The sequence below is a fragment of the Suncus etruscus genome, chromosome 20 (assembly GCF_024139225.1).
Source record: "Suncus etruscus isolate mSunEtr1 chromosome 20, mSunEtr1.pri.cur, whole genome shotgun sequence".
NCBI lineage: Eukaryota > Metazoa > Chordata > Mammalia > Eulipotyphla > Soricidae > Suncus > Suncus etruscus.
Genome location: NC_064867.1, coordinates 26,688,000 through 26,703,923, shown reverse-complemented (window position 1 = coordinate 26,703,923; position 15,924 = coordinate 26,688,000). Strand labels below are relative to the sequence as shown.

General features: G+C 37.8%; 1 protein-coding gene and 1 non-coding gene across 3 annotated transcripts in view; one reads left to right on the top strand and one right to left on the bottom strand.

Moving 5' to 3' along the window:
* Positions 1–15,924, top strand: part of CPNE4 (copine 4) — a 483,892-nt gene that overhangs the window by 312,449 nt on the left and 155,519 nt on the right. For both annotated transcript variants that reach the window (XM_049766524.1, XM_049766523.1), the window contains exon 3: positions 13,739–13,918. In XM_049766524.1, coding sequence (XP_049622481.1) covers positions 13,739–13,918 — 180 coding nt within the window. The remainder of the gene's footprint in view (positions 1–13,738; positions 13,919–15,924) is intronic.
* Positions 15,628–15,818, bottom strand: LOC125998518 (U2 spliceosomal RNA). Its single transcript, XR_007492067.1, has one exon. It is a non-coding gene; the product is annotated as a U2 spliceosomal RNA (small nuclear RNA).

Here is a 15,924-nt window from a genome sequence, read left to right as displayed (position 1 = left end):
ATGTTCAAGGCTTACTACGGACTTTGCACTCAAGGATCACCCCGACTTTGCCTCCTGCGGCCCCCAGGAGTTTGAGACCCCTGGTTTAGGCTATCCATCTTTCAAATAGAAGAATATTCAAAGTTCTACATGTTTCTGTGATAAATACTCACTGAAGTTATTTTTAGATCCTTATCTTTTTTCTTCTAAACATAAAAATTATTTATATATTTTATTTTAAAATTTCAAAGAGTATGACATTTGGTCACATTGATTCTTTATTTCTATTCTTATTAAGCTTTGTTTCATAAACATATCCTATCAAACTCTATTGTTTAAATTTTGTTAAAGTTCAGTTGGTGGCCAATTATAAAACCAATTTACATAAATGTTCCATAACAAACAAAGAAAAGGACTCAGCCATTGAGGATAAGGATATGCATATGTAACTATGTAAGAGATGCATATATGCTACAACCATTTGCATTTTCATTTATGCAGATATGCATATATAAATATATATGTACACTCATACTTCTTTTGTATATGGTAACTTTTGCTCTGTATCTTTATTGTGTGCTTAATAAATCTGTCTGTTCTGAAACAGTTCTCCCATATTGAGTTTTCATGGCATTCCAAACTTAAGGTTTGTTTTGTAATGGGATGAACACAACATTGTGCTTTCAGGTGTGAACATCTTTTCTGAAACTATACAACACACAAACATGTAGATCCTCTACTTATCCTGTTAAGAGCTTTAAACTTAAATTCCACCTTGTTTGTCATTAAAACCACAAATCCTCCTTTCTTCAGATTTTGGTTTCATTGAATTCATCCCTTTCTGTTTAGCGTATTAAGCTCAGGATTCCTTAGGAACAGGAGGCACACTAGCAATGCAAAGAAAACTTCTGGGAGTTGTCAAGAGCTACAGGGTCAAGGCAGCTAAGTGGCAGCCTTTATTGTGTTTTTAGTGAGTATGGATGATAGGCTGATTTAGGATTGGCCCATTAGTAAAATTCTGTCATCAGAGATTAGGGCATACCTTTGTTGTCTATCTAGGTTCAATGAGAAACAGTGACCCAGGGTAGAAGGAAAGGGTATAAAAGGTTATTGGGGTGGAGTCTGAGCTCTGAAAGATTTAGGTTGTCTATAAAAAGCATCATTCAGGTGACTTCGCTCTAATTCAGAATTTGCTGGTGAGTGTTCCTGAAATATTCAACAGCCCCAGTTGTCAATGCATCAAATAAAAAAATGAAATGGCATGACTACTATATGTACTCTGATGTGTGTGTCTGTGTCTATGTACTAGACCAAATAAACCAGACTTCACCTGGGATCAGGGGAATCAGAGAACTGGAAATGTCCATCATAATCCATAACCACAAAACTTATTGCTAGGTAATTGTAAACTCCCTTTCTCAGTTCATGATGACAGGATTAAAAATAATCCATATTTGAGTCAAACAGAATTATATTCTGGACTTGAGAGAAATCTTAGGAATAATTCCTTTCCTTAACTTTCCCTTATCAGTTGTTTATATCTCCCCTTCATTCCTGCTGGAAGAAATCTAATTTTGTCTTCAGATTTTTCTGATTATAAAAATTATTTTTTCTCTATCTAGAGTTAAAGCCTGTTTCATTTGGGCCTCAGCCTGCTAGTTCTAAAAGCTTGGTGTCCTGCTATACACATTTTGAAAACACTCAGAACTGCTGCCAAATCAGATAAAATGTATATAAAAAAAACTTACAAAACTTATGAGGAGTCCTTTGTCACACTTATTATATGTCTAAAAATGCTTTTTAGAGAATTTTTTTACGTGAAATTCTCTTTCTTTTGCATTTGGGGCAGGAATATCTATCTTGCACGCCACCCTCAAAGTGTTGCCAATAACCGTCAATGCCCAGAGCATCCTTCTTTGGATGCACAAATAGGCTTTCTACAGAATAAATGAGACCTTTGAGAAGATGTGATGTATCTATTTGAATGCCAAATTCTTAGCACCTGACTCTGGTACTGTGAAAATCACATGTGTTAAATTTACTCTTCCTTGCAAGAACTAAAGGTTGCATAGAAGAGAATCCAAATTGAAGATCAGAAGTATTGCAGAGGTCACTTTTGCTGAGTGAGACCCAAGAAAAAGGTTTTGGGTTGCTTTTAGAAGGAAAAAAAAAGCCCTATAGGGAGCCAAGGTCAGGCACTTAAATCATTGTTACCAAAAAAGCAATATATTTAAGATTTACCTTTCTTGAACCCTCTTATGGTTACAATCTATGTTGGCAAGGTTGCCAAAATAGAAGGGCTGCTGTATAGCTTCAAAAAGAGAGTGATTATAAGAAACTTAGCACATAGTCTAGAAGAAGATGCCATAGCCCATTCTTAATACTATGACTAGCTAGTGACTGTTAAATGGGCATAATTGCAGGTTTGTCCCCAAAATGATAAAAGCTATAGTCTACCTCCATTATGGTACAAACATAGCAAATCCCACTCCAGACGGAAACAGTATCTGATGATCTCTACTACTCTGTCTTCTTGTTTCTTGGCTCAGGTTTCTGGAGAATTCAAATTTGTAGTCACTTGGGTTTGACGTTATATGGAAGTTCAATATGTTAATGAAGAAAACTGGCTAAGCTAGAGGAATAGGGCAGGGCCCCTCAAAGTTATGCAGAATACAAAATGCATCCAAAGGGGCTGCTCATTAGTTCCTTTATTAAGGTGCCAGCATGACTTTTTAACTCTTTCTCTATTAAAGAAATAAAAAGATGCCCATTTTCTTAACATTTTCAGGTAAACTGTAGAATGTTTTTGTTGACTACTGATATGTATTTCATAAGGGGAAAGTGGAAGGTTAAATAAATTTAGAGAATATTGGGCAAGATAATACATGTGTTAGAGTGCCAGAGCCCTTAATCAAGGTTCTGCTTGACTGCTTTCTGGGGAAAGGGTTTTAGTAGATACAACTCTCAAACTCCTTTGACTATACATTTTTATTTCTAATAAGTAATTGTAGACCTAGTATATTGAACGGCTCACTTCAAAAAGTCTGCTTCTGAATGTGAATCGTTTGCTTTAAAGGATAGGCAGGGGATTTTAGCCATGCACTGCCTTCTGGTACCCTGCCAGTTTATCTAGCTGAGGGATCTTCTAAATGATGTCTGTGTAAGGAGGTATCTTAGCTAGCTCACACCCTGGCCTGACTTATCAGAGTGTTGCCCTGCTTTAGGGGCTCAAATGTTGTAAGAGACTAGTCCACAAGACTACAGATTGAAGGTGAATATGTATAGGTATACTGAACTTTGGGGCTGGAACATTACCCCATCAGCCCCTATGTAGCTCAATAGGAAGTCATGACTCACAGTATGGTGCAGTGAAGCAGAACTCTGTTCCAGGCATTAAGGAACTCTCTTACTCTACAACAAACCTACAAGTTAGTAGCTCCAGGAATTTGAGAACGTCGTTTTTATATCAAAGTACCTTTTACTACTGCTCAGTGATCTAATAGAAATAGAATGACAACTGTGCAACATTTCAGCTATCTCACACCCTCCTCTACTTGGGGAAGATACAGTTGGTTGATCAGTCTTCTCATTAAATGTGAAGAACCTTGGATATATTTGCATGCCTCCTTCACCCTATTCATATCTATCAAACTCCAGCAGGATGATTTGATTGTCAGTCGCAAACTTTGTAAAATTTAAAAATGTGAGATACTTTCTCCACAACATTCTCATTCATGAGAGCAGTGTGTCCAGAGAGGTCAGCACCTCCTTATTTATCCTGTGGGGGGAAAATGGGTGAACAGAGAAGGACGGGTTTTTCTTATATTAAATTTTGAAGACTCCATTTTAGTTTAGGGGCTCTTTTTCCCTTCTTTCCTTCTTCCTTCCTTCCTTCCTTCCTTCCTTCCTTCCTTCCTTCCTTCCTTCCTTCCTTCTTTCCTTCTTCCCTTCTTCCCTTCCTTCCCACCTTCTTTCCTTTCTTCCTTTCTTCTTTTACCCTTCTTTCCTTTTTTCTTTTCATAGGTCCATGATGAAGTTCTCCTCTTATTGATTCTTGAACAACTAATAAGTGGGTTCCATGCAGGAGCCCAAATATGTGCTGCCAATCTCACGCTGTAGTACTGAGAACTACTCATGCCACACCAGTGGTATTCAAAAAAATTCTAAGGCTGTACCCTAAGAAGCTTGGGATTTAAATATATATAAGGAATGTTCCTTAACCTTGTACTATTTCTATGACCCTAAATATTTGGTTCTAAAAAGGTCAAGATGAGGATGTGGTGGATTTGGAACACTAGGAATTTGAGCCCTGGTCATAGAACAACTGTTATAGCAGTAAGTCAGTACATGGACTCCCTTGTAAGTAAAGATTAATAGGCTTTGGCAAGTCTACCGTCTTGATCTAGTGGATGACTGGGAAGTACAAGGACCTTGAGATGTGTCTATCACATCTTGTTGTGAATCTTTTCTCTTTTTCTCAAACAACAATTAAGAAGAAAACTTAGTCTCCCCAATCTTGGTTGCCCTTTCCAGAGGAGTGCATAGTTGTGTTGGAGAGATGAGAAGATAGGGCCATCCTGCTGATAACAAACATCTAAGTGAAGTGCAAATTGCTTTACAACTTTCATCTGAGGAATTATCTAAAAGGAGCTGCAACTTGACTGTCCTATAATCCTACACTTTACCACTCCCCGTACTGCCAGACATGGTCTGCTTTCAACAGGCGAGAGTGAATTTTGGGAGGCAGTTTCTGATTGCTTCTTGATAGTTATGTGCCAGCTTGTCGCTGGAATGGTGGCTAGAATGTTGTTGATACAGGACTGGAAAATACCATTGGTGTTATCAAACTATTTTTCTTCCTCTTAATATTGGAGCACCCAAATATCTACTGAATGATTTTTGAAAGGCTTGAGTTAAACAAGAAGGAGCCTGAAGAGTCATATAGGAAGTATAGAAAAAGTTGGAAGATTGGGATGGACAAGATGGACACTTGTCACAAGATGTGACACTTGTCACACTAGTCACAATGAAATAAGTCTGTAGGGTGTATAACCATCTGAGGGTATTAAAAATTGTTTCCCTCTCAAAGAGATCTTGGGGAATTGGGTGAAAAAGCACCCTGCTTGGAACTATGATGACACCTAAATGAATTATTCCTCTTGAAGAGAACTAATAGGCTGTAGAGGAAAGGATTTCTCACATAGTTCCACCTCTTAATAGCTATGTGAACTTGTTCCAACATCTTAGCATGGCTGTAGTTGTAGCTACTAAGCTCTGAGCTTCAAGATAAATCTCTAGTACAACACAGAAAAAAATATGCTGGAAATTGGCCAAGAAATACAAAGATCCAGTGAACAGATGATACAGAAGCAAGAAAAAAAAGAACAAGTAGTCCAAAGACAAAGTTCTGGACAAGTTCAATAACCTAGTTTTGTTTGACTAGCTCTGTAAGAATTCCCCAACTGTAAACATATTACCTCTGCTGTTATATGAAGCTAAATATTCAGGAGAATAAAGGCCATGGTGGCCTTTCAGGAGCTCCTTAGTAAAGAACTTACTAAACTTATGTCAAAATACAGAGCTCAAGTAATTTGCACCGGAAACACCAAAGGTGGGGTTGCCCCAGCTGCAGGAGAGGATGCATGAGCAAGGGGCCAGAGAGATACCATGAAGGTAGAGCATTTGCCTTGCATGCAGAAGACTTGTGGTTCGAATCCTGGCATCCCATATGGTCCCCGAGCCTGCCAGGTGTGATTTCTGAGCATAGAGCCAGAAGTAACCCCTGAGTGCAGCTGGGTGTGACCCAAAAAACAAACAAACAAACAAACAAAATATGCATGAGCAGGTCCTAACTCTGTATTTAAAAAAATAAAACTTTATTAAGTCAGAAAATAGTTATGTTATCTCTTGGACTCTAAATATGATCAGTGCAAAGCAGTAATAGTGGAAATATTTGGTTGTTTGGAGGACTGAATAGACTGATATATGTGAAGTGTTTGGGATAAAAAGTTGTGTGCTAAGTATTTCATTACTGTTCCTTATTATTTATTATTGGACATTGGTGGGGAGTAGGCTGCTGTGAATTAAAGGATGTTATCACATAAACCAATTGGATCATCAGATTTTATTGTTTAAAAGACGATATAATCCCATTCATCATCAGTTAACAGGATAGACACAATTCCACAAAATCTTAAGATTCAGAAGGCTTTTTCAGGTTTCACAGTATCATTTTACAGGTTCATTTTTAAGATCCACTTGAAACCAGTTAGCCTATAAAAGAGATGTTAATGAAGGGCCACTAGAGATGGAAGAAATGGACATGAGATGCTGAGATGATCTGCAACCAACAGGAATGGGAAGCCAAACACTTCTGTGCTTAGTGGATGTGTTCCTAGAACTTTATTACTAGAGGCTGTGTTACTGGAAACTAAAACCTTGCAGCAATAGCTTCTAGGAGGGATGGTAGAGAAGTGACACAATTACTGTCAAAATTGCAGCAGAAGATAGACCTGGGGCAAGAAAAAGCCAACCTCTCTTTCCTACCACTTTTGTTCTACTGGCATCTCTCATTGGTGCAGGTGGAAAGCTGATAAAGAAATCCAAATGAAACAGACTAATCAGGTTCATCTCCTATAAAAATTACCGAGCAGAAAAATATAGGAACATAAAATAACAATCACCCCATTTAGTAATTCCTGTTAAACTAACTTCAAGTGTGCTATTCACTAATGGAGTCCTTGGTGTAAAAAGACAACTAAATAAATTCACCATAATGTGGTTATTTCGTGTGTGTGGTTTTTGGGTCACACCCGGCAGTGCTCAGGGGTTTTTCCTGGCTCCGTGCTCAGATATTGCTCATGGCCGGCACAGGGGACCATATGGGATGCCGGGATTCGAACCGATGACCTTCTGCATGAAAGGTAAACGCCTTACCTCCATGCTATCTCTCCGGCATAATGTGGTTATTTCACTGAGTCTTTACTTCCTATAGTCAAAGGATCAGAAGCCAAAATAGCAGTTTCAAAGAAAGCAGAAATGTACTAAAATGTACTACTACATGGTACTAATACATGTATTTATTTTTGATCCCAAAGTGAAGGTGAGACAGTGCTGACCACAGAAAACCTTGCATTTTCTCGTCTCCTTGACCCTTGAGACTGAGTCACAGTTGTCACTACAATGTTACTGTTTTTCCCACTTAGCTATGCATTTGGTTAAGACTTTTTAACCACTGGCTATTTTTTACCAACTGTTTTATTAATAATTATTAAATCATAAAAATATTCTTAATAATATTTATTATTACTGGGTAGATTTTCAAAACTCACCTGGTATTTTAGTCTGTGAGCTGCTAAATCAAAATATATATAGACTAGATGGTTAATAAGTAGCATAATGTGTTGCTCACAGTTGTAGAAATGGAAAGTCCATGATTGGTCATTTGGTAAAAGCCTAATTCCTAGTTAATAGTTTACCAGTGGAGCCTCATATGGAAGAAGTGGCAAGAGCTCTTTGGGATCCCGCTGATCAGGGCATCTTCGATTTATAAGGGCTCAATAAGAAGGCTCTCAAAGCAATGAGACAGAAAAATATCATAAAATTGGAACCAGAGACAAGGTGGAGCAGGAAGGGCACTTACCTTGCTTGCAGCTAACCTAGATTTCATTAAACCTAGGTTTAATTCCAGGCTCTTATAGATGTATATGTATGTATTAATAATTTTAATTAATATAGTATGTATATATTTTGTTTTGGGGGCATCACCCAGCAGCACTCAGGGTTTACTCCTAGCTCTGTCCTCATAAATTACCCCTGGCTTGGGGGATCATATGAAATGTTGGGGATCAAACCCACGGCGGGCACATGCAAGGCAAATGCCCTACCTGCTGCGCTATTACTCAGGCCCCTAGAATCAGTATAATTAAGAGAAACAAATGGTAAGATGTAGGATGAAGCATTGTGGTATGAATCACCAGAAAAGAAAAAGTACTGATCAAAAATATTTAACTAGTTATGTGCTACAACCTAATTTGAAATACACATTTTCCATTGTATTTGAAAATAAACAAATTTGAAACTAATAAAGTGTGAAAACATAGTGTATTTTAAGAGTCAGGGAGATAGCCAAAGTGGTGAACCATATGCCTTGCTTGCATGAGGCCCAGACTTCAATCCCCAGCACTGTATACCTTCCATCCAGCAATGCTGAGGGAGTTCACTAAATTCTGGACAGAAAGGTTTGCACAACCAGGTCCAGTGTCACTAGGTATGACCTCAGGTGCCCCTGAGCACTCCTGGGAAGATCACTTACCTCCACGAAAAGTTACATTTTAAAATAAATTAAGATAAAGACGTTAAGTGAATGAATGAAAACCATGTGTTAAGTGCCTTATGTTGGAAGCAGGAGGGTGTCCCATGAAGGGAAACATGTTTTGTTTTCTTTTATACTTGCTCCTGCCTGACCAGAAACATGAGAAACAACATTGGTCATGATTCCACTGGATGACCAATTGAGTAAGCAGATGTCTCATTGACATCTTTGTGGATTCTTTACACAGAATGTTCTTTTTCAAACAGGAGGTACATTACAATTTCTCTCTAAAAAATTCACTCATGTGAATGGTTTTGAGAACTATAGAAGGTTCATTGTTTCTCTACCCATTTAGTTGATTTTGAAGGTTGGTTCATAGAGAACATGATTACATAGAGAGTCAGTACATGTCAGGGGTGATCTGGAACAATCTCTTTATATTAGAGCTAGAGATATAGTAAGGTACTTGCCTTCATGCAGCTGATCTGGGTTTAATCCCCTACATCCAATATGGTGCCATGAGCACTTTCAGGAATGATGCCTGAGTGCAAAGGCAATATTATTCCATGACCATTACAATGTGTGCCCCCCCAATTTTTAAGTTAATTTTAAGAAATAAAAATAATACATACTATCAATGGTGAGTCATTTTGTCAGATAGGGCGTATTCCCAGAGACCCCTGTGGAAAAGAAGTCTGCCCATACTGACAATATGACAATAGCACAGCTAAATCAATGTGTCAGGATGCAGGGCCAACTTCCACTTGGGTTGTTTCTGATAAGTTAATGGAAAGCAAAAGCTCTCAAATATGTCTCATGAATCTAGAACAGGAACTCTATCTGATTCCATCGCCAGTCATCAGGCTGCCAGAAATAATGTAATCTAATAGGTTATAGATAACACAATGGTGCTCATAAATGGTGCTTATGTACTTCCTCATATCACTGAATTACCAAGAGTTCTAGTCCTATCAAAGGAGAAATTCCATAAAATTTAAAATAAAAGCTATGTTGGTTAATACATCTCTGCCCCTTTTCCTATAGTCCTCTCTCACACCATCTCTTCCTTTTTCCTCCTCTACAAGCTTGCCCCTCAATTTTGAGAACTGCAGATTCTTAAATCTATAGCTCAGACCACCACCCTGGAATCTAGTCATTTGAAATCAGTAGCCACAGCAACTGAAAATCAAAAATTGAATAATTTTATTTCTAGTGACTCCACGATTTACTTTAATATCTAAATTGTAGTGGTTTAATATGTTCCCCTGGAAGTTACTTGATTTCAAAAATTGTCTGTAATATATTTTTTATTTTTTAACATAATTATCCATTTTGTATTCAGAGATGAGTTTCTCCCACAATCTCTAAATGAATATTGAAAAGCTATTAAAAAGTACCAGTTTGAGGAGCTCAATTCTATAGCTCCAAACCTTCCCTCTTGTAAGCAATAGGTTGAAGTTAAGAACATTTTATGATCTCTACCATTGACGAAGAGATGGTAATTGTACTTACTTAGTTCTAGCATAAACATAAAGTGCACCTGTCAAAAGATGTAAATACACATTTTGCCAGGAAGATAGACAGATGGTGATTTAGTGTCTGAAAAGATGTTCGACCTTAATAGTTTTTAGAAAAATGCAAATTTAAATCACAATGAGTTACCACTACATGCCTATTAGAAATTTAAATAGCTAAACACAGACCTATTTAGCACTTAAGTATTTATCCAAGAGAGAAACTATATGCCCTTACAAATGCTTGAACATAAATATTCATGGCAGTTTTACTTGTAAGTGCCAAGTGGAAGTATTCCAAAAGCTTGTCAGTGTAATACTACTGGCAATAAAGAGGCTGAGTCAGTGATATATACAACCATGATGAATAAATCTCTGAATAACTATGTTAACTGAAGGAATAAAGACAAAAAATGTTTATATATAATGTATAAATCTTAAAGAGGCTGCAAATTGATCCATGGAGAAGAGAGGACAGTTCACTTGAGGACAGATGCTTTTGAAATATAAATGGGGCCCAAGTGGCAAAGAGGTATGAAGAAATTGGGTAGGCAAATGAATTTTTTTTTTTTTGGTTTTTGGGCCACACCCGGTGACGCTTAGGGGTTACTCCTGGCTATGCACTCAGGAGTCGCTCCTGTCTTGGGGGACCATATGGGACGCTGGGGGATCGAACAGCAGTCTGTCCTAGGCTAGCGCTGGCAAAGTAGACACCTTACCTCTAGCATCACCACGCTGGCCCCATGAATTTACTTTCTTAATTGTGGTGATGGTTTCACAAGTATATGCACATGTCAAAACTTACTAAGTTGCACATTTTAAAAAACATATAATTTACATTATTTCAAGACCTTGTATCATATAGTTGACACAGTTAATCATAATACATCTGTTTCACATAAATGGGAACAAAATCATTAAAAAGTAAATGAAAAAAAAAGAGAAGTACAGTAACAAGAAAACTTGTGAAATTATTGTATCTCACAATTAGCTCATTAAGTCATTGTCAGTAGGTTTATTAAGTTCTTGTTGCTAGTTGATCATTCTGTTACTTCTTCGTTTTTGAACATTAGGTGGTTTCAGGTACACATTAGTCTCTAAATTGGTGTCTTCCTATGGGAAGATAGTATTTGTTTGTTTGTTTTGGTTTGGTTTGGGTCACACCCAGCTGTGCTCAGGGGTTACTTCTGGCTCTACACTCAGAAATCGCTCCTGGCAGGCTCAGGGGACCATATGGGATGCTGGCATTTGAACCACCAACCTTCTGCAAGAAAGGCAAAAGCCTTACCTTCAAGCTATCTCTTGGGCCCCAAGATAGTATTTTAAAAAACGAGATTGCCCAGAAAGTCCAAGCACAGTTGCTGATACTGTGGCTTTTGTAGGACGTGGTTTTAGCTGCCTGGGCTTCCAAATGTATGAGAAGGGGAAAGGGTGCCCGCACTCACTCTGAAAAAGTCCTAGTGATATTGCCCCCAAATATTGGCATACATGGAGTTTTGGTTAGACCAGTTTCTCTGCAGTAAGCTATAAATAAATGGTGAAGGAGGGCCATTAGCAAGATGGCATTTGTTGGTGATTGGTATAGCAGGCACGACTTTGACATGCCTCTCATCCCAAGATTGCCAAGTCTCAGCTATATGGCCTATGTACCTATACCAAGCAAACCATGGCTTGGTTTACATCTTTTTCATGAACAGTCTGAGTCTATGTAACTGGCCAAATGCAGACATGGTAACTGCATTTGTGGGCATGGTTTCAACTACCAGGGCTTACGGAAGTACTGCTTGCATACTTTAAATCGTAGTCTGAAGTCATAGACATAGTTCAAAAGATAAGGCATTTATTTATTTTGCATATAGCTAAACCCAGTTCAATTACTGATACTGCAAATATTCTACCAAACACCTCCATAGGTCACTCCTAAACATAAACATATAGCCCCTACACAGCCTGAGTGTGCACCCCTAAATATATGTAGACTGTTTAGATTTATAAAATGCATTCATCCTTAAGCAAGTGATTTTCACATAGTTAACCTTCTGTAACTGGTGAAACTTTAGTGGTACCTTTCTGGGAACTCTTCTAGTTGCTACAGATGGAGAGTGGCTTCTATCTCCAAAAAAGAAAAATGCATCTGCCATAATTACTGAGCTTACACATATTTTGATACATCTTTCTAAAATGCATTTAGTATAGGGAGCATAAATCCTGTCATTGTACTACTCTTCTGAGAATCCACCTGTTTTTGGAATTCATACTGGTCTGAGGATCAGTCTTAGATGCTATCTGTCCTGATCATGAAAAATGTTTATTAATTTTAATAACAATTAGCGATTTCCATTTTACAAAGCCATCCAGTATTACATGTGGCTGTCCTCATGAATAGTCTGTCCAAGGGGTGAGGTTTGGTGCCCATGTGAACTTTATGTGGAGCCTTTATTTGGAAATCAAACAGTAAACAGAAAAGCAATTGATTGGATGGACATTGGCCAGTGGTGACATTTGAAGTGATTAAAGCAGAACAGTAATAAGGCTTTTTATTTTTTCTAATTTACTTTATTTAAAGAGCATATGTCACATAGTTATCAGTTGATTATAATACATTTATTTTCAGATAAGGGAGAGCAATTTTATTTTTAAAAGAAGGAAGAGAAGAAAAAAGAAGTACAGCAACAAGCATATTTGTAAAAAATTATTATATCTCTAATGAGATCACTGTCATAGTCAGAAGGTTTAATAGACTCTTATGGATAGCTAATAATTCTATTACTTCATTTGTTTCTGAACATTAATTGACTTCAACTACACAATGGCATCTAAATTGGCATGGGGCTGACAGTATTAAATAACAAATGAAGTTGTTGCAGCTACACAGTCCAAGAATTCAAAGCTGCCTGGTTTTCCAGAATTATGAGATGGGGAGAATGCTCATATTCACTCCACCAAAAGTCCTACTGATATCAGTCCAAATACCAACATACCTTGAGTTTGGTCAAACCGGTGTCTCTGTGGTGTCATAGAGGACTGGTGAAGCAGAGTAATAAGCAAATTGATGAGTATGAGTGATGGGTGCAGCACGCATGATTTTGTTAGGGCAGGAGGTTGGCCTGTCCTTTCTTCCCAAAATCGCCAGCTTTATGCTGTATGGCCATAGTATCCATAATTTTTCATGGCTTAGTTTATATCTCTTTTGAGAACAGAGTGAATCTAGGAGTTGGCTGGGTACAGAAATAATGACTACATTTGTGGATGTAATTACCAAGAATTTTAATCTTTTCTCATATGCTGAGGTTCTATATTTCTGTCCACATGGAAAGACACTTCCCTTTTTTCTACCAGAATCAAACCTTGGAACGCCTATATTTGAAACATGGACTCTGCCATTCATCTGCATCTTCAGTCCCAATTCTCTTGGTTTAAAGCTCATTATTCTATGAATATGGACTGGCTTTTGTAAAAATGTCTCTTGAGATAAGGCAGGAAAATTCATAGAGAGAGAAGTGCCTGGGAAGTAGAGAATGAGTATGTCATCTGAATGAGTGATCCTTAAACATTGAATGATTGTACCATCCTATTACCAGATATTCAGTTTTTGTCCAAAGGGCAAACATAAAAACAGTCCCTCTTTCTGTGAAAATTAAAGGAAAGCCCAGATGTGCTCCAAGACTCTCTTACCTGAGGCTCCTGCAGTCCTGAATCAACCTTGATGGTTGCCTTATTTGGTAACAATACAACCTGCTCTGAATCTTTAAGTATAGAACTTCAGCATATCCCAGAATGTCTCTGAATATATAACTCATTCTCTAAAGGGACTTCCTTGAGATCTTTATCTTGGTGGTTCAAAAATAGAAGAACTGTAAGTCATCTGCATAAAAGATCCTACTGAAAAGCCCAATATCCTGGTAATGTTTTCCTTCCTCTCTCCTTGTAGGTGGATAGAACAGAGGTGATTCGCACTTGCATAAACCCAGTGTATTCCAAACTATTTACTGTGGATTTTTACTTTGAAGAGGTGCAGCGTCTTCGGTTTGAGGTCCATGACATAAGCAGCAACCACAATGGGCTGAAAGAAGCTGACTTTCTAGGTGGAATGGAATGCACACTGGGTCAGGTGGGTAAACAGATGCCCCCCCCCCTTGTTTTCTTCTGGTATTTCTTCCTCCCCTCCTCAACCTGTGCAACCATTGCTTTCAGTCCATTTGTTAGTATTATTTTTCTTTGACCAGGTAGCCTTTTCTAACTTTACCGGCACTGTCATTATTGGTATATTGAACATTGCATTTACATCGGGATGGTGTGTAAAATGATTTATTTTCTCTGCAAAATGCCTGCTTTATGTTGGACATTCACTGAACAATAATGTATTGGGCACTTACCAGGCTGTGTGTCTGGGATAGCTTTATTCTGGTACCTTCCACATTTTCATCTTTCAACTCAAATATGTCAACTTCCACTTCTACCACCAATTCATACACTCAGGGACTTTTGCTCATTGCTATGTGTTCCAAGTCACTGGGTCCAAAAGAAGCTTGAGGAACTAAAATGGTATTTGATAAATGAATAAATGCTTTAATGTAACTCTCGCTGCAAAATAAAGTAAACATCCTCATTTTATCTATTTATCAGTGTAACTGAATGAGATTCGTAGGTTAGCTGCTTGCTTCAGGCCTCCCACTAATAAGTGGCAGAGAGCTGAATCATTATCAACTTTGCTAAGCACGATTATTTTTCTTCTATAATTTTGTTTCTCTCATTCTTGAACTTTAGTAAGTACTTAGGTGAGATCAAAAGAAAGAAAGGATGCCTTTGCTCAAGAAGAGAATAATCAAATTAGAGGAGGCATATTTTTGGTACCTCAAATAAAGCAACTGCCTCAACTATTATAAAATACAGTACTATTGTAAAATACAGTACCAGTAAAATACAGGGTTGTCTTTCCTGCTAGTCAAAAAAGAGCTTTCCTGCTGGGTAGACTCAGGATTGGGGGCACATGATCTTGTGAGAAATAATACTCTTCCAAACCAAAGAGTGACTCTTGTGAACTCACAGCTAATCATGGGACTCTATGATTATGTATTATATATATATATATATATATATATATATATATATATGTATAATGACTTGTGTATTTGCGGGAGATTGTTATTAAGGTGTATTTATGGCCACTTCCAACCAAAAAGACAAAATAGTTTTCCTTTGAAAGGTTTACTAGTCTCAAAAATGTAAAGAAGGAGTTGAAGTGATAGCACAGCTGGTAGGACATTTGCCTTGCATGCAGCTGACCTGGGTTCAATCCCCAGCATCCCATATGGCCTTCCAAACCTGCCAGGAGTAATATCTGAGCACAGAGCCAGGAGCAACCCCTGAATACCACAGGTTGTGCTCCTCCCCCCCAAAAAAAATCATAAGAAATGTCCTTTTTGTCTATAAATAGTCCTTTTTTTGTCTATGATTCCTGAGGCTATGGTAGCCATCTTTCATCAGAACTGAGGAAGAGAACAACATGGAAGCTTGGAAGAGCTCTGAGTTTCAAGATGTGGAGGCACAGGCTTGTGACACTGTACTGGAGCCCTCCCAATTTGAAATATAGTATGTCTTACTGTTAAGATCAACTGAGAGAGGATTTTTGATTCTTTAAGTTAAAGGATGTACTTTCCTTGTATTCATAAAATAAAGCAGAACAATGCTTCGTCTTTGTTTCATTAAAGCTTTTCTTCTGTAAACAAACAAGGTGACTCCCAGTTCCACTTTGTTTGCTTCTGTATTATTTTACCTGTCTTGACAGTCCTTGGAGGTCCCTTGGAATTTTTTTTTTTTTTATGGTGCACCATTTCTGGAGGTACTGCAATACCAGGTCGATGCGTGAAATGGATGGAGCAAGCTCCTATTCCAGTTCCTAGTGCCAAAAATCCATTTAATATATTGTCGTCGGATAGACGACGCATCAGATATTAAGCTGATAAGAACAGATACTACACTTGATCTTAGCCAAAAGGCCAAGAAGCGATCCCCTTGGAATTATTATTTTCAAATTTAAAATGACTGAGGATCAAAACGTTTGATGCCTTGATGGAGCCAAAACAGGAATTAAGGAGCTTTTGGTACTAATCTAGA